This window comes from Vitis riparia, chromosome 10, assembly GCF_004353265.1.
Source record: "Vitis riparia cultivar Riparia Gloire de Montpellier isolate 1030 chromosome 10, EGFV_Vit.rip_1.0, whole genome shotgun sequence".
NCBI lineage: Eukaryota > Viridiplantae > Streptophyta > Magnoliopsida > Vitales > Vitaceae > Vitis > Vitis riparia.
Genome location: NC_048440.1, coordinates 15693827 through 15716222, shown reverse-complemented (window position 1 = coordinate 15716222; position 22396 = coordinate 15693827). Strand labels below are relative to the sequence as shown.

Below are 22396 nucleotides of genomic sequence, written 5' to 3'. Positions count from 1 at the left end.
AGGTATTGATGAAGATTTGTTGATCATCCAAGACTGTTAAGCCTACAAGTCATTATTCTCCTTTGCATTATTTGTTATCAACTGCTGAAGGTGAACCTAGGTCTTATGAAGAAGCTTTACAAGTACATACTAGAGAAAAGTGGGAGCAAGCTATGGATGCCGAGATGCAGTCTCTTTTATCAAATCAAACCTAAGGATTTGATTGAATTACCCACTGATAAGTGTCTATAGATTGAAGAAGGAACATGATAGCTCCAAGAAATACAAAGTTGGACTAGTGGTGAAAGGTTTCTAGCCAAGAGAAGGTATTGATTACTATGAATTTTTCTCTTCTATTGTCAAACTTCTAACCATTTCATCAGTTTTTTTAGTATCATGGAAACAAAGAATTTACATTTGGAATGGTTGGATGTGAAAACTGCATTTCTTTACGGGGATCTGCATGAACCAAAAGATTATGTTTTGAGTGGAAAAGAAAATATGGTTTTGTAAGCTTAAGAAAAGCTCGTACAGGTTGAAGCAAGGTCCGAAGCAATGGTACAAGGAGTCCCATGGCTTTTATCAAGAAATGGGTTTAGCAGATGTCATGCAAATCATTATTGCTACTTCAAGAAACTTTACTCTTCTTATTTGATTCTGCTACTATGTGCGGATGACACGCTTGTTGCAAGCTCAAGCATGAATGAGATCTTCATACTCAAGGAGTAATTATTAAGGAGTTTCTAATGAAGGATTTAAGGGCTGCTAATCAAATCCTTGGTATGAGAACCAACAGACACCATGTGAACAAGAAATGGAAATTATCACTAGCTGAATACATTGTCATGATGCATAAGAAATTTAATATGAGAGGATCTAAACTAGTCAACATTCCTTTAGCAAGTCATTTTTAGCTTTCAAAGGGATAATGTGCAGAAACACAAGCTGATCGTGACTACATGGCAGAGTCCTCTATGCCTCAACTATTGATAGCTTAATGAATGTCGTGATCTATACAAGACTACATTGCTCGAGGTGTAGGTGTTGTTAATAGATTCATGAGCAGTCCTGAAAGGGAGCAAGAAGAAGTGATTAAATGAATATTTCAAGATCCTAAAGAAAATACTAATCTTGTTCTGTTTGTAGAGAATCATACATTCATTTATATGGTTATGTTGATGCAAATTTAGTATGAGATATTGATACTAGAAAAAACAACATAAGACAAACAATCAATTGGGATCTCAATTACAAAAGCTTGTTACTATTTCTACAATGGAAACATAATATATGGTTGCAACAAAGGCATGCATGCAAGAAGATGATTTGCTACAAAATCTAATAAAAGAGTTGGGAAAGTGACAAAAAGATTACAAGTCATGTAAATGACAAACCCCAATTAAAACCATGCAAATACCTTGACAAATTAAAGTGGTACCTACCATTGAAAAGTAGAGTTTTGTTCAACTTCTCTTTATCTTTAGATGTAGAAGGTGGAGCTAAAATTCAAGTTCTTTGCACATGTCTTAGTTTTCAAGCTACTTTGAATCTTCTTTGAAATGAGAGATTGTTAAATGTGGAATGTGATTAGTTGGGTGTCTTAACAAATTTACTCAATAAAACCATGTCTTATTTTTATTTAACTATAAGTATAGGCGTGGTTGTATGGAGCAGTGACACGTTACTTTGACTAACGATGTTTGTCATCATTTATAAAGCCTTGTACCTAACTTCATAGATTTAAAAATTGCACAAGACAAGAAGAAAGGATAATTAATTGAAATGAATAATTAAAGAAAATTAACTTATTTTCAAAATATATATATATATAGATCAGACTTAATCCTCTCCATTTTTTTTTGGGTGAAATTAATTGGATAGTGAGATGATGGATCTTGAGGCTTGTGAGGTTGATGATGGAGATAAAAATTTTGAGTAAGAGGGATAAAATATCATGATGTATGGGGGTGTGGAATTGCTTCTCACCCCTTAGAAACATTGATGTATGGTGATGTAATTGGGGGCCATGCATGCATGGAGTGCCTTCCACCTCACATTAATTTCCTTTCCCTTTACTAAGCAAGTTTAAAAATATAATTTGTCACTTTTTTGAGAGTCGATTTTATAAACCAATTTTCTTTCTTTCTTCTTTTTCTTAGACATCGTCTTTTGGAAGATAATTTTTTCATTTTTATTTTCAAATTTTAACAAAAATCGTCTATTTGATAAATGAATTTAGACTAATTTAATTTATAATCCAAAATTTTGTCTTTTAAAGGCATATTCTTAAGCCAATTTTCTTATCAATTTTTTTTTTGAAGAAAAGAAAATATCGTTTGAATGGGCAATTTCTCCGCACATGCAAAAAAAAAAAAAAGAAAGTAAAAGCACTCTTCAAAATTTTTTTGCAAAAATCATCTCTTACACAAACAATTTTTCCAAAGGTCATATTGCAAAGTGAAGTGCAAGAAAATAAGTCATGCCATGAAAGAAGTGATTTTCTCCAAAATTGTTTCTTAAAAAAAAAAAAAACGATTTTCTTTTTTATTCCAACGATTTTCTAAATTTAAAAATTATCACAGTAATTTTTAAAATAAAAATTTTAAATTATTAAAAAAATATTTTTTTTTATTTCCCTCTATTTTTATTAATAAAAATGGATTTTTAAATTAATATATATATAATTTTGAAATAATTTTTAAAATGAAATATTTTATTTCCCTCAATGTTTTTTTCGTAATAAAAAAGGATGAATCATTATTTTAAGAAGTAATGTTAGAGCCAAATGAGCATTTTAGAAAAGTTAAGACCATGAAAAAAATGTGAAGTAAAAATATTACGAAAATACGAGAGAAAAAAACTCTTTTCTTTCCTTATATTTTTCCTTTTTATTTTTTTATCTTAAATTTCCGAAACCAAATGTACTTAAATTTATTAATCTTGGAACTATTTATTCCATATAAAAAATAATAATAATATTGGACAATGCCATCAATGGAACAAAAATATTATTTTATATACATATCAATATGAAGAAATTAAATGCATATTAGGATATATTTCTTTTTTATTGTTTTTGAAAATAGAAAGTGCCTTATATAAAAAGTAGGAACATATTTTGTGTACTTGAAAACAGTCTTTAAAGTTTTTAAAAAATCTAAGGAAATAAAAAAAATTACATTCACAAATTTTTAACAGTTTAAAAGGAATTTTAAGAAACACAAAATAAATTTCTGAAAGTTTTTAGTTATGTTTGGTTCCCAAGTCCCACCCCAATGGTTGTTCAGAGGCTGTGGATCACAACCCCATATCCACTGGCCCCAAAGCCCATGTCCCTTAGGTTGAAGTTGAGCCCATCAGAGTCCAAGAGAGGCCCAAACTGAATCCATGTCATAAGGGCTTAAAAATACCAACAATCTCCAAAGACAACAAGGCTGATTGTCCACTAGGCCCAAACACCTAGAGGCTAGAGGAAGCCATTGTTTGGAAAGGTTTTCACATTTGGTACATGAAGCAAAGTTGAAAGGCATAATTTTAAAGCGAAAATCTTATTATCAATGTTGAGAAACATTTTTTTTTAATATAAAAAAACTTCTGAAAATGAATATAAAAATAATTTTCACTGTAAAGCTATAAGGGCAACCTGTCACAAAGTAAAACACCACTTCCAATAATTTCGCAAAAACTGGGTATGGCATGTATTATAGTTTTGGGATTCACGACCAAATCCGGCTCTATATATTGATGGGTGCAGTGGAGGCTCTCCATGAAATAGCAGAACAAGTGGGGAAAAAGGATTGGAACTTCACCCTAAACCCTTGTGATGGCAACTCCAACAGGTCAACACCTTACAGGAAGGAGATGCCATTGCAGAACAATACTCTCTCCTGCAATTCCTATCCCAACGGTCAATGCCACGTCGTTGAGATGTATGATTCCTTCCCTGGTTATATATATATATATGTCTATATATTTGAAGTTTAGCAGTTACCATTCTGATTTTTTGCAAGTATATTCAATGCTGCCATGTTTCTAACTATGTGTATATCATTTTATTTTTGTGGGGTGGGGATGGTTGGTTATGAGAACATAACAAAAATGCAGTATTAAATCAAGCATGATGAAACCCCATTTTACCTTGGTGGGTTGTTTGAACTCCCAACCCTTTTAATGAGACATTGACAAGCCCCTTTGTAGCCAGTTATTCACTGTGAAAAATATGCATTTAGTTTTGTGACTTTTGTCTATGTAGCCGGTTTGGTCTTGCCACTTGGAAGAGCTTTACTAATTAGACAGTATGGTACTACTGATATCACTATCTCTGAGATTAAGCTCCTCTTGTTAATAAGATGAAAGTATATGAATTTCCTTGATTTGAACAAGATTATTTGACATATGCTGTACAAAAACAAACTCGAGAAACAAATATTTCCATCCCATAAAAAAAATCCAAGTACTAGATTTTCCCCCCAATGATGTAATCTTTCCAATTGTTTATTTTCTTTTATAAGGTAGTTTGGCCTCGCCTACTTTGAGTACTACTTTTATGGTGAAAATTGACTTTCATTGATGATGAATAATTGAGATTACATAGGGATATATGCACAGTTGGTAGTATATTTTAGGAAACCACATATTCTGTCTAGGCAACTTTAAGGTCGATGACAACCTATATATTTACAAGATCACTACCATTTAGGATAGAATACATACCAGAAAACATGGAAAATTATAGAGAATGAAATTTTCTAAGATTAAGTAGCATTTCAACACTTCCCCTCAAACAAATGCAAAGATATTTCGCATACCAAGCTTGTCCAATGCTTGATAGACCCTTAGTGAAAAGGTCAGTCAGTTTCTTAGTTGAAGCAACATAAGGAGTATAGATTTGCCCTCTGTCCATTTTTTCTTTGATTAAGTGTTTGTCAATTTCTACGTGTTTGGTTTTATCATGATGCACGGGATTATGTGCTATGTTTATGGCAGTTTTATTGCCACAATATACCAGCATAGGCACCTAAGTCTTGACATTAATATCTGTAAGCACTATCTTAATCCAAATTAAATCACAAATCCCTTAGGCCATTTCCTTGAATTCAACCTTTGCACTCAGCCAAGCCACCACTAACTACTTCTTACTCCTGCAAGTGACAAGACTACCTCCAAGTAGAGTACAATACCCTGTAGTTAAGGATCTTGACTGGTTTACATCAATATAGGCCTCTAAACAAAGATTTCCATTATTCTAGTACAAAATTCTCTTACCCAAAGAAGAATTGAGATATTTGAGAATTCTATACACAACTTCCAAGTGAGATTTTAATGGAGAATGGATGAATTGGCTCACCACACTAAATGCATATGCAATTCATATTTGGTGTGTGAGAGATAAATGAGCTTCCCCACCATTCTCTAAAAGTTTCCTCGGTTAAATCCTCATTTATGTCCCTAATGTTACGATTGGCCTTAATTGGTGTTTCTACTGACTTACACCCTAGTAATCCTATTTTTTTTAGTAAATCAATCACACATTTTTGTTGGGATATAAAAATACCCTCTTTTGAACTTGTTACCTTCCTAGGAAGTATCTAAGACTTCCTAGATCTTTAATTTTAAATTTAGTTGCCAAATAAGATTTCAGTTTTCCAATCTCAATTAAATCATTTCCAAGAACCACATTATCATCTATGTATACAATTAAGGCAAATACCTTTCCATGAGTAGAATGTTTGATAAATAATGTGTGATCACCTTGACTTTGTTTGGAGCCTTTTCTCACCATGGACATGGTAATCCTTCCAAACTAGGCACTTGATGATTGTTTGAGCCCATATAGAGATCCTTTAACCTGCTCATTTTATTACCCTATCTTCTTGGAGAAAAACCAAGGGTAACATCCATATTTAAGTGATGTTGGAATTTTGAATAAATTCATTGGAAGAGAAAAGAATTATGTAAGAAAATGGGCCTTTGGAATCATTTTGATTTAACATAGAGGAGTCAAAGGAAGGTTCAAGTTCAAGATCCCACCACCTATCTTCCATATCATCTTTCTCCCCTTGAAGATAGATGTTTTCATAAAAGAATTGGTTTTCCACAAAAGTTACATCCCTTGTAACATATATAAATATTTTGTGGTTGGATGGTAATGTTTGTAACCTTCTTGTGTGGATGAGTAGCCTTAAAAAATGCAACGAACTACTCAAGAGTCAAGTGTCAAGTTTCCCTCTTTAATGGTCATGAAAATAGACATAGGAGACATTTGACTATCTTTGGAGGCAATTTACCAAATCCCTAAAAATTAGGAAACAAAAAGTGGAGTTTTTCTATGGGGATTTGAAATTGAGGGTCCTAGTAGGCATCCTATTTATCAAGTAGGTGGCTATCAAAATGACTTCTCCCCAATGTGTTTTTGGTTTATTTCAAAAAGTAGAGTACGGGCAACTTCTAATAAATGTTTATTTTTCCCTTTGTTAACCCCATTTTGTTGGGATGTGTCAACACATGATGAGTGGTGATTATACCCTCATTTTGAAGATAATCAATCAATTTTTGGTTCAAATACTCCCTCCCATTATCTATATTGAGAGTATGGTTTTTAACTCCAAATTGGTTCTAGATAAAATTATGAAAAGATGCAAAAAAACAGATGATATTTCAGATTTTGATTTCATAAGATATACCCTAGTAGAATGATCACAATCATTATAAATGTAACAAACCATTGTGACCCAAAAATATTGATGAGATGAGATGGACCATAGAAATCAGAATGTATCAAAAAAATGAGGAAAATTATTTGAAGCATTTATTTGAAAAGGTATGCAACGATGTTTCGCAAGTTCACAACTTTCACAATGCAAATCCTTGACATCAATATTGCAAAGGAAAGAGTTTTTTTTTTTAACTAAAAAGGAGGAATGACCTATGCATCTAAGGATTGAGAACATGTAAGATAGGTTGGGAACATGTAAGACAGGTTTCAAAACTAAGGATTGAGTTATTTGGATTGTTCCTTTAACAACAATGGGGGAAAAAGACCCATTTGCAACTTTAATTTTTTTTTTTTTAGAACAAGTGGTATATACAAAAAACAAATTAGAGAAACTGGTTATATGATCAGAGGCACCTAAATCAATGATCCAGGTGTAGACCCTCTATTTTGTCCTACTAGCACATGTTCTATTATGTGTCCATTTGATACTTTGCAATAATTCTCTGATGACCCATTGGGCAGCATCTTAGGCCCACTTTTGCACCCTAGGCCCATTTAGATGCACTTGGCCCATTAGGTACACTCCTAGGTCACTTAGCACATTTTTTTTTCAATCACTTAGACACCTCCTTAATTTAATTTCAACCTAATTCACCTTGACACTTTCCACTTAGGTTACCTGGGTCACTTAAATGTTTTCTTTAGGCTTAATTCTTTAAGACTAATTTCTTGATTGATTTATTTTTAAGATTAGGCGAGTGTTTGGCTTGATTTTTATTTTTTATATTTTTTGGATTGCTTGAGATGAATTTTCAATTATTTTGATTGTGTCAATTTGATATCTTGTCTATTTTTATTTATATTTTTATTTATATTTTTTATTTTTATCTGTGTTAAAGTTTGATGTTTAGATTATTGTTACGTGCATTGGGCACTTATTTATTTTTCTTGCTTTATTCACTTATCCATTTACTTATTTATTCTAAAAATAAATAAATAAAATTGCAGGTGATTGGGGATCTTATATTATTATTATTATTATTATTACTAGTATTATTAGTATTATTATTGTTATTATTAGTATTATTATTATTGTTAATATCATTATCATTATTATTATTATTATTATTAGTATTCATTTATTGTATGTTCTTTTTATCATTATGTTATTCATCTTATTTTAGCTTCATTTTTTTTTATATTTATTTATCTTTATCTTTATTTTTATTTTCTTATTTTATTAACTAAAAAAGAAAGAAATAATAATAATAATAATAATAATAAGCAAAGGGAAAGGTATGGGAGTTGGGCAGCCGCATAAATAAAATAAACTAAAATGGTGGAGTAGGGTTTGAAAAGAAAATGGAAGGGTCAGCAGGCTGCATGGAATGAAGAGGAGCTTGGAAAAAAGGTTAGGGGGAGTTTCGAAGAGTTTGGGCACGGGAAAATGCAGAGAAGGGAAGTCTTGAAGAGGAAGAAAAGGATTGGCTGCAAAAGGAGGTTCTCGAGGGGTTTTTCTCGGGATTAGGAAGGGGTTTGGAACAAAAGGCATTCAGATTTAAAGAAGAAGAGGCAGAAAGAAAAAGAGAAAGGAAGTGGGAGAGGTTTGGAGAAAAACAGAGAGAACAGAAAAAGAAAAAAAAAAAAAAAGGGAAGCTGACTGTTGTGCAGAAGAAGGATTTTTTTTCCGATCACCGGATTAAGAGAGATTTTTTTTTTTTCTGATCACCGGATTAAGGAAGGTGCAGCCGCATCATTCTGGGGTCCGAAAGTCGCAGCCACACCTGCAAGTGAACGCATACACAGGCTGTACCCTCTACCATATAATCCAAGGGAAATTCGCGTCTTTAAGAGAAGAACCATTAACGTGTAGTGTTTTGGGGGACTATGCAAAGCATTTGAAGCCATCATTCCATGCATCCTTGGCACCATTATTGAAAATCCTACTGCCACTTCTGGTTGAAGGTGGCCCACGCGTGTGTGAAAAAGGTAAGTTAATTCTTTTTTTATTTAAGTTTTGATTCATGAATATCAATTTCAATTCATAGTTGTTTATAATTTTAGTTATTTAATTTAATTTATTCCAATGTCAATATATTCATGTTGTCAAGTTGTTAAGTTTAGTTTTAAATTATTCCCATTTAGCTTATATGCTTTAAAATTTTTAATTTTTTTAGTTTAATATTAATCCTATGAGGTTATATTCGTATTTTCCAGTTATTAAATTTATTTTTGATTGATTTTATTTGGTTCAAAAGTTTTGAGGTTTCTTTTTTTTTTTTAGTTTATTAGGTTATTTGTTCCCTCGTGAATAAGTTGATGGATTTCTATGTGAACGTTAAGAATGCAATTACATTATATGAAATGTTACGTGTTATAAGATATAGTGGTTTGAATTTAAAACAAAAACAAAAAAAAATAATAATAAGTGAGCATAATTGTTGTTATATTTTAACTTAGTGGTTTGAATAAAATAATAATAATAATAATAAATAAATAATAAATAAATAAATAAATAAAACCTGGAATTGAAACAATGCGTGTGGCCCTTGATAGATTGATGTTGGAGGTTTAGTTTGATTGAATAAAGAATAAAAATCTATAAACTAAAATAATGTTGTTACCCATGTAAAGAAATGCTGGATGTATGCTTGAATAAAATAAAGTTAATGGGAATGAATAGGTGCAACCACCTAACGAGTATTCTATGTTGACATTTGAAAAATAAAAAATAAAAATATTAAGCACATTGAGAAGAGCTAATGGTCATTTTTTCTTTATTTTTATATTCAGTTAATAATTTAATTCCTTTAAAAAAAAATACATATATTTCTTATTAATTTCGAATACCCATGTTAAATTATTTTGTTCTTTAAATTATTAGTTTTTTTTTTTTTTTTTTTTTGGTCTTGATTGATCCATAACTATCACAATGCGTCATAGAATTGACTTTTCTTTTAAAAAAATAAAAATAAAAAAAATAAAAAAAATCATACTGTCACTTTTGTTGGAGAGTAGCCCACGGCGTCTTTGAGAAAGATAAATTAATTCTTCTTGTTTGAATTTTGATTCATGACTATTCAATGCCATTCATAATTATTTCAGAATTTTATATATTTAGGTACTCATTCCCAATGTTAATGTATTCATGTTTTTAATTTGTTAAAGTTAGTTTTGTATTATTCCCATTCGGCTTATGCATTTTAAAATTATATTTTATTGTAAATTCATATTTAGCTTAGATGTTAATTTTTAATTTTTCTTAACTAACTAAATTAATTATTAGTGATTTATCATTCTTGCTTGAAAATTATGATTTATGTTTAATGTAGTTACAATTTATTTTCTTAGTTCAACAAATTAGATTTTTATTTATTTATTTACTTATTATTATTTCCAAGTATTGGTTTGGGCAATTTTGTTGATAATGGAAAAGTTAGAATTTTTTAGAGTTTGGATAATTTGTGATAGTGGTTAAAAATTTAGAATTTTGATTGGCACTATTTTGGTTCTCAATTAGGAAATTCATAATTTTTTTTAGTTTAGTTTTAATTTATCTTTTAGTTTAGATGTTATTAAAATTCAGTTTATTAGTTCAATTGTTTCCATGTCACATCTGTTCATATCTAAAAGTTGTTAAATTTAATCCATGATTCATTCTTTTAGTTTATTAATTTTAGAATTTAAGTTGGTTAATTTATTCCATTTCACATTGATATATTCATGTTTTAAAATAAATAAAGAAAAAAAAAATTATTTTAGTTTGATTGATCCTGCTTGAGTTGATATTCTTTAGGGTTTTAATTAATTCGATTGGTTTCATATTGTTTAGTTTATGTTAAGATTTTTTTAATTCCATTTTTCTATTAATTCTATGCTTTCAAATTGTAGGCTATTAGTTTAATCTATCCCCATGTTGTCATTTTGTGCTTAAAAAATAGTTCATTTTAGTTTTTGATTAATTTTATTTATTTTATGTGTTTGTTGTTTTATTATTCATTTGTTTAGTTAGTTGACTAAATTCATGACTCCAAATCGTCAATATTAGTTGATACGTATCGTTTGTACTATTTTAAAGGTCACATAATATTTAGTGCTTGATTAAGTTTATCTTAAGATTAAATGTTGTTAAAGTTTCAGTGCTTGTAAGATCTAAGGTTTCGGTTTATCACTTTGGTCATCCTTTGTCAAATTCAATTTTCGGAGGCTATCGGAAAATAGTAAAGATTGGCCCCCATTCCCACCAACTACGTACCATCTGTTTATTTTTTATTTTTATTTTTATTTTCATACATCAAAAAAATATAATTTTCAAAACTCTGATCTTCACGTTTCGATTTTCAAATATTCCAATTTTCCAAAAATTTCTATTTTCGAAATAATTTTCCAAAATTTCATTTTTTTTAGTTTAATTTTCCGAAATTCCATTCTCGAAGTCCCAATTTTCCAAATTTACAATTTTTAAAATTTAATTTTCCGAAATTTCATTTTTCAAAAATAATCCTTCCAAATTTTCAATTTTTTAATTTAATTTTTCAAAATTCCATTCTCAAAATTCCCATTTTCCAAAATTCAAAATTTATTTATTTATTTGTTTTTTTTTATTATTTTAAATTATTGTTTTTATTTATTTATTTTGAAATACCATTCTCAAAGAGATTTCCAAAATTTTCAAACTCATTTTTTTAAAAATAAAATTCCATACTTCCGAAATTTTAAATTTAATTTTCCAAATTCCTCTTTTCAAATTTTTTTTTTATAAAAGTGAATAAGCTTTCATAATTCCAAAGTGATGGAATTTATGAGAATTAATTCATAGCAAAAATTAATTGGGCTTTGGTGGGGGCCCGACATTCATAACATTTTTTCGAAAATAATTCAAGTAAGTTGTGCTCTCCATTTTGTTTGATTTTGATTTGGTTTTGAATGAAATTTTTTTTTACACTTGTCATTGTACACTAACCTTATTTTCATGATAGCGCTTTATTACCTACTACTAAGGTACACTCTCACTCCCACTTTGTGTATCATTTCGTCATCATGACTTAATTTTGAATTATGATCATTTTGGTATGCAGTAATCTTCTAGTTAATTGTCATGTCTGGTTCACCTTATTTAGTAGAGACCCATTTTTTAGGGGCTTAGAGGGGTGCTACGGTTTTTACCGTACCTTCCCAATAAGTAACCTGATCCCCGAACCCAGACTCAGGTTTTTTCGCAGACAGCTTTTCCAAAAAAATCAGGAGTCCATTTAGGGGTTTTATTCTTACTTGTTTTCCCCTTTAAAAATAAATAAAAGTAAGTGGCGACTCCAAGTCTTTTCTAAAAATCATATTTTTCACCCAAATAAACGAAAAGGGAGTCTCGCCGATCGAGTGAGAATGCATCATTAAAAATGCGGGTCCACACCAGGTATGAGAACAATTCATTTCAGAGGCATTTAAGGCAAAGATACTACTTGTTTGGGCCAAGAACAAGAACCCATGGTTATGTTCTGATTCTCAAACTGCATTAAAAAGTTTCTTGAGTCTATCAATGTCATTTTTGTTAAATAAGGCCTTTTGGGATTCCTGAATGAAATTCGTTTGATGAGCCTACCCTGTTTTGGCCCCAGTTTTGTTTCCAGTTCCTTGCTAAGCAAATTTGGCTTTAGGTTGAGGTCGTCCATGAAGTTTCTAGCACATTTCCCTAATATGTTGAGGCTTGTTGCAATAGTCACACTAAAGCTTGTCATTGTCTCCATGTTTCCTCCATATGGAGTTGGTTTTGGAAACTGCCAATATAGAATTCTCAAAGGTTGAAATCAAATTTTCTGGTTTCTTGAGCACAACTCCCTTTTGACCTTTTTCTTCTTGAACATAAGCAAAAGCCTCACTTATGGATGTAAGAGGATCCTTGCCCAAAATTCTAGGGTCATTTTTTAGATAAGTGAGCGCATATATATAAAATTAGGCAAAAAGCCACAAAGCATACAGGAAGTATACATAGTAGCCTACGCAAAAACAAAAACAACACTCACCATCCCTTAGGGAACGGCAAGCCATTCCAAAAAACCTAAAAGCGAAGAGGACTCCTCTCCCATATACACCCTAGCCCAACTCCACAAATTACAAACAAACGAATTCTTTAGCTTCTGAATAGTTAGAGAGCCCCCCCTAAAGGCTAATTTATTTCTCTCCTTCCAAACCGTCCAAAAAATACACAACGGAATGGAAGTCCAAATCCTTTTCCTCTTTTTCCCCACAAAAGGGCCCCTCCAACTTTCTAACATCTCTTTGACTTTCTCTGGGAACACCCAATTAGCCCCAAACAAGGCCAAGACAATCTCCCAAAGAGCCCTTACAACTGTACAGTGTAAAAGAATATGATTTACAGTTTCCTCTTCACAACCACACAAAAAACACCGGTTTGGAAGCTGCCAGCCCCGTCTTTGAAGTTTGTCCAACGTTAGAACCTTCTCCCAAGAAGCCTCCCAAGCAAAAAAAGCAACTTTGGTTGGGACCTTGTCCACCCAAATGCTATTTTTCGGGAAGGTAATGGCATTAGACCCTGTCAACAACTTGTAAGCATCTCTAATCCGAAAGCGGCCGTGTCCCTCTCCTTTCCATATCACTGCATCCTCTTCAATAGAGATCCTCAAATCCCTCAACATATGCAACAGCTCTCCCAAGGCGTCCAACTCCCAATCATTAGAGTTTCTAGAGAGTCTTATATTCCAACCTCCTTGACCGAGGCTCGAGTCCACATCTCGTCTACCGATGCATACCTTTGGACCGCCAAAGCAAACAACTGGGGAAAAGCTTGGGACAACGCCTCATTTCCGCACCACAGGTCAGTCCAGAACCTTACCTTAGTCCCCTTGCCCACTTTGAATTCTATATTCTCCCAACACCAAGACGACTCCTTCAGAATATCCCTCCAAACCCCCACCCCAAACGTTCCGCGGGCCTCCTTTGTTCTCCAACCAAAACCCAACTGGCCATATTTCACCCCAACCACCTTCCTCCAAAAGATATCTTCCTCAAAGGCAAACCGCCAAATCCATTTCCCCAACAGGGCCTTATTCAAGAGATCAATTCTCCGAATACCTAGACCCCCACTCTCCTTTTGGGTGCACACCACCTCCCAATTGATTAGATGGATTTTTCTTTCCGTACTTCCCCCTCCCTAAAGAAAATCCCTCTGAAGTTTTTCGAGTCTTTTTACAACTAGCTTAGGCATGCGAAAAAGAGACAATTGGTAAATAGGCATGCTGGCCAAAGTGCTTTTGATAAGGGTAATCCTCCCGCCCTTTGACAAATATTGTCTTTTCCACAAGGCAAGCCTTCTTCTCATTCTTGCTTCTAGGGTCATTGACAACCTATGTTTACAAGATCACTACCATTTAGGATAGAATACATACAAGGAGGGACAAAAAGTCATAGAGAATGAGATTTCCTGAGATTAGGAAAATTTATTAAGATTTTTAGGAATTTCATATGGTAGAATTTCAGCATTTCATTGGTATGCCTCAGAGGATGTACTCTAGAAAACTACATCTTCTGTCTAGGCATAATTCTATGAGTCAATGACAACCTATATATTTACAAGATCACTACCATTTAGGATAGAATACATACAAGAAAAAATCGAAAATCATAGAGAATGAGATTCCCTAAGATTAGGAAGATTTCCTAAGATTGTCAGCTAGTTAAATAGAATGATAGTGTAATTTAAGATCCTTGAAGGGTGTTTTACTGCAATAGTCAACTCATAAAGTTATAATTGGTGATGTTACAATTGTGGTAGAGAATTAACTCTTAACATTTTAATCATTTTTATCTGCCTTGCAACAAGAAGGTCGCTTATATTTTACAAACTAGTTTCATTTTTATAAAGTAAAAAGAATTTTAGCTATATTAATTGCATATATGCAATCCAAATTTTCAATAGAATAGGCTTGATTGGCAATTTGTAGTTAAAATATGATTGATGCTGGGCCTTTTGGACATAAATCTTACTATTTACTAAATATATAAGATTTTTGTTGGACTTTTTGTACATAAAGTTTATTAGCAAGGTGGAGCCATAAGACAGTTTTTATTGTGCAGAGGATACATGGCACCAGAGTATGCATTACAGGGTTATTTAACCTATAAAGCAGATGTCTACAGTTTCGGAGTTGCTGCAATGGAAATTGTTGCTGGGAAGAACAACACGAAGTTTAGGCCAAATGAAGAATGTATTTGTCTTCTAGACTGGGTAAGACGCTAAATGTCTTTTGCATGCATCATATGAAAACAACAGTGCAAAACTAGGTTACTTGCTTTGGAACTTGTCCATTTAACGTGCTCAACGAGCTGTGACCCAAGAGAGACTGAAGTGGGAAGTAAACTGGACTCTAAAAAAAGCATCTGACATGGTTTGTGTTACGCAAGTCTGATGATCATTTACCAAACTTTGTTCGCAAGGTTCTAAATTTTTAGCTGGACACGGCATAGCAGTCATTAGAATAAGATCATCTAGAATTTGAAAGTTGCTAAAATTTGTTGAGAGACTAGTCTACACCAATGTACGAAAAGAGAACTGGTTCCCAATTCTTTGGAGCTCCCCCTTTCGCCTTCAATATTTGTTGAAAGAAAACCCCCCAAAAGATATGAAGTCACATAAGAAAAGGCAGATGTAATTTGGCAATCCATGAGATGCTAAATAACCTGAGGTCTCATTGTCTGCTGCTGCTCTAATCTTATTTTTATGTGTGTGAAAATAAAAAAGATCGAATTATTATCTATGTGCATTAAAATTATCATCAGTTAGTTATTTCTGTGTGTTTGTGTATTTGTCCGTGTGTGGTGTATGTGGAAAGATTCAAACTGGTGAAGTTTTTGCAATTTAGCCATGGCACAGAAAGAAAAACATTTAACAGAAAATTGTCAAATTGCAAACCATTGTTTAGAAGGTACTCACTGTTAGACCCAATACTCTATGGAAGACATGGTGCAGTGACTGGTTCCATGTAGACCACTTCCATTTTTCTTTCTTGTCTTGTTTGTCTTGAGCATGTCCTGGTTTATGAACTTTTGAATTTTGATCTGAGTGTCTGAATGGAGTTTGATATGGTTTTATCCGAGTCTCATATTCTTTTGCTGACCTGCATCTCTACATTTCCACTATCCTCTTTATGCTCTTTAAGGCATTTGTTTTACCACAAAAAGGAAATTTAATGGAGCTTGTGGATCCAAAGTTGGGAACTGAGTTCAACAAGGAAGAGGCAATAAGGATGATTAAAGTAGCTTTACTCTGCACCAATCCATCCCCGGCACTTGGGCCCACCATGTCCGCCGTAGTGAGTATGCTGAAAGGACAAACCGTTGCACCAGAACTGACCATGGATCCAGGTATTTATAGTGATGACATGAAGTTCAATGCTCTCAGAGGCCAGTATGATCAGATGCAACTTGAGAGCTATAGTACCAGTGAGCCACTCAACAATGAATGGATCTTTCTCACATCCCCTCTCAGGATCTATATCACATCAATCTTAACTCACATTGATTTAGTCATGGTGAGAAAATTTTCTTGGTGATCTGTTGAAAACTTTAACTTCATTCTGGAAATAAAAAGTAATCCTGCTATAGTCATGCAGCATTCGGTTTTTGGAACTCCATTCTGATAAACTTTTGCTTTGCTGGCTGTTATTCTTTCCAGAGCCTGGCATCTACAAGGATGATTTGAGATTCAGGTCCCTAAGAGACCTTCATCAGCAGAAGCAAAAGCAGAGTTTTAATGGTGGTACAAATATTTATTTAAGAATTATTATCTTTTTTGTTAGGAGTAGGGTTTATTAATCTTTTTCTTTGTATTCTTTTGATTGTAGAGCTTTTAAACTCGTGTTGTGGGTACTTTTCAAGTGCTTAATTAATTTAAACTAATTAGAATTTTATAGATTTTTAGAGCATTTAATGTTGCATTAAAAAAGGAAAAAGTGAAATGAGTGTATAAAATTAATTAATTAATTTTAAATACATTTTTATTTTTAATTTTCTCTTTCCTCATTTTTTTTCCCCTTCCTTCATATTTTCCCTCAAATTTTTTAACAGTGATGGGATAAGACTTAGGTTTTTTAGTAAGTTGCTTTAAGACTTAAAAAATATTTTCATACTTATTTGTTTTAACTTATCACTTTTTTAGAATAAAAAAAGTGAAAATTTTTAACTTCGTTTTATTTTGTTGTATAAAATAAAATAAGCCCAAATTTATTTTTAAAAATCTTGAATAACTCTTGTTTTCAAAACAAATTAAAGAAGGTCAAGTGCAATTTGAACGATAAATGAATTTAATATATAAATTAATAAAGTTACATAAAAAAATTCATATATGACTAAAATATATGTATATTTTGTCCATTTTTTTGCTACAATTCGTTCTCAAACGTGTTGGAATCGATTTTGATACTATTTGTAATAACCCATATCTAATTATATAAATATTATTTATTTTGAGTCTCTCATAGTTTAAAAATATGTTTATATAATTAAAAAAAGTTTATATTTATAAAATATTATAAACTTTCTCTCCCTGTGATATCATTTTTTTTCTCTTCTTCCTTCACCATATATCGGAATAATATTTAGGTGAATTGCACATCATTTGACAACAGTATATGAAATAATATTCAATGAAATGATTTTGATTAGGAGAAGAAGAGGCTCTCTTTGCTCTTCAAAATGGAGGCTATGCTGGATAATGATTTGGCCCACTGGTTGGTGGGCAAGAATTTGTGGGTCCATTGGAGCTTTGGGAAAAGGAAATTGAATGGAATGTTGAAATAAACCCAAATTGATGGGTGCATAAAGCTGGCCAATGGGTCACCCACCATTCACATCACAAATCCTTTTCTTAACACAAGCCAAGTAGACTTGTACAGTTGTATAACTAAAAATTGACCAAAAACAAAAAAAGACAAAAAAAAAAAACTCAGGTTTGCTGTAGGGCTATGAATAGTCTTTTTCACTTTTGGTATATGGACCTTCACTAAATAGGCCTAAAAGCAAATTGATTTTGAAAGCAACCATAATTTTGAAAGCATATTGATTTTTCAAAATAAAAGATATTTTTTACTTTTAAAATAATTTTTTTTAATCTAAAAATAGAACATCTTGTATAAAAAATATGAATTTATTTTATATTTTCAAAAGTTTTGAAATTTGAGATATTAAAAATATTTTAATACTTCAAATTTTTAAATAAAATTTAAAATTATAATTTTTTTTTTAAATATAAGCTGATAATAGCTTTTATATCTTATATAAAATTTATTACTCTTTTTTATTTTAAAAACGAAAAATAAAATGTATGTTCGATCAAGCACCTATCCACACTGTTTATTTCTGTGGCAGCTGGCATTCATGGAAAAACTTCGAATTGATGGGTGCATAAAGCTGGCCAATGGGTCACCCACCAGCCTGTAGGGCTATGAATAGTCTTTTTCACTTTTGGTATATGGACCTTCACTAAATAGGCCTAAAAGCAAATTGATTTTGAAAGCAACCATAATTTTGAAAGCATATTGATTTTTCAAAATAAAAGATATTTTTTACTTTTAAAATAATTTTTTTTTAATCTAAAAATAGAACATCTTGTATAAAAAATATGAATTTATTTTATATTTTCAAAAGTTTTGAAATTTGAGATATTCAAATATTTTAATACTTCAAATTTTTAAATAAAATTTAAAATTATAATTTCTTTTTTTAAATATAAGCTGATAATAGCTTTTATATCTTATATAAAATTTATTACTGTTTTTTATTTTAAAAACGAAAAATAAAATGTATGTTCGATCAAGCACCTATCCACACTGTTTATTTCTGTGGCAGCTGGCATTCATGGAAAAACTTCGAAAGGCCTGCTTTAAAATGGAAGCATTCTTGTTATCCAACACATGGGAGCATGCATATGTTTGATTTGATCCCAGGAAAAGTTTAGAGAGAAAGTCAAGTCATAGGTATGGGTTGAGTGAGAGAAACGGCAAAGCAGCTTGGGTAGTCACATGATGGATCTTTCTCGTTTGGCCCTTTCATAGTTGGACCCTGAAAAAACATGGTTCCTCATTTGATGCACTCAATAAAGAAGCTGCAAATTGTGGGGCACCATGTGCCTCACAGTTGTCGTTTCCATTATCCATAGATCCCTCTTGCAGCTGACGTTCAGAAAAAAAAGTTGGGTAAAATAGAATCCATGAATTTCCCCTTCAAACTTGACTTACCAGTTACCCCTTCAACTTCAAACAACCAATGGTGAAGAGCCAGAGCCAGCGCAGGAGCTTAAGCTTGAATGATTATTGAAGGATACGGATGCTTAATCTAAACATCCTCAGGTTCTTCTTCAACAAGTGCCTTCTTCTTCTTTTCTCTGTCTTTGTGTTGAGTTGCTTTAGGCCAGCAACATGTGCTCAGCTGCCTGCCTATGAATGTAAGCAAGAGGCTTCTGCATGCCTCTATACATATTCCATTGATACTCCATCTTTGTGGAACCAATACATATATGTATGTATGTATGTATTTCAATTCTTATTAGGACATACGCTTTTCCACTGGAGCTAATACTTTTGTAGGGTCACATGTAAGAGAGCTTTTGGCATAGAAATGTTTTTTGGTATATATCTGCTTTTATGATTGTCGTGAAGGAAAAGGTGGGATCTTTGTGTGATTGGACCAGTTTTTTCATGAATTTGACTTGCCATGAAGGTGCCGTGAGGAGAATGAAAGTTCAGCCCCCTGCTCGGTCCCACATAATTCAAGAAATTTTAACAGTTTGCGAGGAGTGAGAACCATTCACCCGACCACCTCCTTTTCTTTCATAGTCATCAGTGGCAATGTTCTTTTCTTTGTTTTCATTCTCTTTCATACTTAATTATTAGAAAGCTTGTTTTTAGTGCAAACATTTGAATTATGTAGATGAGTTTTGAAAACTCTATAATGGTACTAACATGAATGCATCAATTGCATCCATTAACTTCATTTACGCAAGCATTCAATGCTATCAAATTATATCGTTTGCTTGAAATCCTTGTTTTGAATGATGTTGTTGGAACAAATACCTTGTCAAGCAGATTCAATTTTCATACCTAAATATTTCTTTCTTTGTTAATTAATTAAAGTCAAAAATATGGAATGAGATTAAGATAAAGGAATAATAGAGAAGTGATGTTGCGATAGTATTAAAGTGTAATGTTTGGACCAATATCATAATGCATAAAAAGTGAGCTCATGCCATACTAGTTGGAATAAAATTAGGGATGCATGACCACAATTATAATATTGCTATTTCAAATGAATGTTGATAGTATGAGATTCTTAGGTCATAGACTTTAGTTAGTAATCAATAAGAGATTCAACAAATGTCTTTGATGATGGTAGTAATTATGATGCTTTAATTTGATCCATGGATTCTCTAGATGGAAGTTGGGTCATAAACACTTGTGCATCTTTCCATGCTACTTCTAATAAGAGAAATTTCCATAACTATATGCAATATGATTTCTACAAACATTAGCTAAAGCAATGATGAACCATGCAATATTATTGGAAAAGGTGGTGTGAAATGTTATGATTTTTAACAAATCTATCACGCATAATTTAAAGAAACTAGCAAAGAAAATTAAAGTTCCTAAATATGTAGAGCTCGAGGAGATAACAAGGATGCCATGAAACCTCAAACTAAAAACTTAAGGGTTGAACCTAAAACTACTTTATCTCCATTAAGAAGATCATCCAAGACTATTTAAGTCTATAAATCATTATTCTCGATCTTTGCATTATTAGTTATCAATCTGATGATGAATCTAAGTCTTATAAAGAAGTTCTACAAGTAGATACTAGGAGAAATTGGGAGCAAGTTATGGATGCCGAGATGAAGTCTCTTTCATCAAATCAAACTTAGAATTTGATTAAATTACCCATCGGTAAGAAAACTTTACACAATAAAGGTGCCTATGAATAGATTGAAGAAGGAAATTGCTAGCTCTAAGAGATACAAAGCTAGAAGGTATTGATCACATTGAAATTTTATTTCCTATTATCAAACTTTCAACTGTTAGATTACTTTTGAATATTATGGCAATAAAAGACTTACATTTGGAATAGTTGGATGTGAATATTGCATTCCTTTATGAGGGTCTAGAAAAAAGAGATTACATGCACCAACAACAAGATTATGTTGTGAGTGGAAAAGAAAATATGGTTTTGTAAGCTTAATAAAAAGCTTGTACAAACTTAAGCAAGCGTCAAACAAATGGTATGAAAAGTTTAATGGTTTTACGTAAAAAAAAACAAGGTTTAATAGATGTAATGCATATTATTACTGTTTCTTTGAGAAACTTTACTCTTCTTATTTAATTCTCCTTCTATATGCAAATGATATGCTTATTGTAGGCTCAAGCACGAATAAGATCTTCAAACTAAAAGAGTAATTGTTAAGCAATTTTCAATGATGAATTTGAGAGTTGTTAATCAAATCCTTGGTATGAGAATCAATAGAGACCGTGTGAATAAGAAACTAAAATTATCATAAGCTAAATGCATTGTCATGGTGCATAAGAGGTTTAATAGGGGACAATCTAACAAGTCAACACTTCTTTAGCAAGTCATTTTAAGCTTTCAAAGGGACAGTGTGTAGAGACACAAGTTGATCATGACTACATGGCAAAGTTTCATATGCCTCAACTATTGATAAACCTAATGTATGCCATGGTCTATATAAAAGCACATTGCTCAAAGTGTAGATGATAGTACATTCATAAGTACTCCTAGAAAGGAACATTGAGAAGCAATTAAATGAATATTTTGATAAATCTTAAAGATAACACTAATCTTTTTCTATCTATGGAGAATATCTTAAAGATAGCACTAATCTTGTTTATAAGGTTATGTTTATACAAATTTATTAGGAGATATTAATACTAGAATAAACGCTATGAGCTATGTATTGACTTCTAAGTAATGCAACAATGAATTGGATATCTTAATAACAAAAAATTGTAGTCATTTCCATGATAGAAGAAAAATATATTGCTACCATAAAGGTATGCAAGGAGATGATTTGGCTAACAAAATCTTATGAAAAAGTTGGACAAGTCAATGTTAATGATGGTGTTTACAATTAAAAGGTTGAAGCTTTGTTCAATTTCGTTTTATCTTTAGATGCAAAGATAAAAATTACATCAAGTTCTTTGTACATATTTTAGTGTTTGAGCTACTTTTGAATCTCCATCCAAATGGAAGATTGTTACATGTGGGGTAGGATTATTTAGGTTTCTTGACATATTTAGACTATGTTTGATTCCCAAAAAGTATTAAGGAAAGAAAAAAAAAAGTTAAGAAAAATGATTTTCTTATATTTGGTTTTACTATAGAAAACATAAAAAATAAAAATAAAAAAAAAATAAAAAAGTCAAATATAATTAAAATTATTAATAAATTTATATATTTTTAAATTATTTAATACTTATATAGAAAAGTTAAATAAATGAAAAAAGTTTAAAGTAATATATAAAAATAATTTATTGGCTTTAATCTATTTTTTATTTTCCTTCATTTTTTCTTTTCTTTTTTATTTTCTTTCCTTAGCATTTTCCTTCAAACTTTCCAAGATCCAAACATAACCTAATTCGATAAGTCTATATATTCAATTTAATTACAATCATAGTGACTATGCGGAAT

At 31.6% G+C, this 22396-nt stretch overlaps 1 protein-coding gene across 6 annotated transcripts in view; it reads left to right on the top strand.

Moving 5' to 3' along the window:
• The window catches only part of LOC117923314 (probable LRR receptor-like serine/threonine-protein kinase At1g07650), a 29986-nt gene extending 13368 nt beyond the window's left edge, over window positions 1-16618 (top strand). For 3 of the 6 annotated variants that reach the window (XM_034841555.1, XM_034841554.1, XM_034841550.1), the window contains 3 exons: window positions 14786-14936; window positions 15868-16239; window positions 16383-16500. In XM_034841555.1, the coding sequence (XP_034697446.1) occupies window positions 14786-14936; window positions 15868-16239; window positions 16383-16409 (550 nt within the window). In that variant the 3' untranslated portion in view covers window positions 16410-16500. Of the gene's footprint in view, window positions 1-14785; window positions 14937-15867; window positions 16240-16382 lie in introns of those variants that run through there. The other 3 variants (XM_034841552.1, XM_034841556.1, XM_034841557.1) reach the window with 3 other exon arrangements.
• Window positions 16619-22396: the final 5778 nt, after the last annotated feature.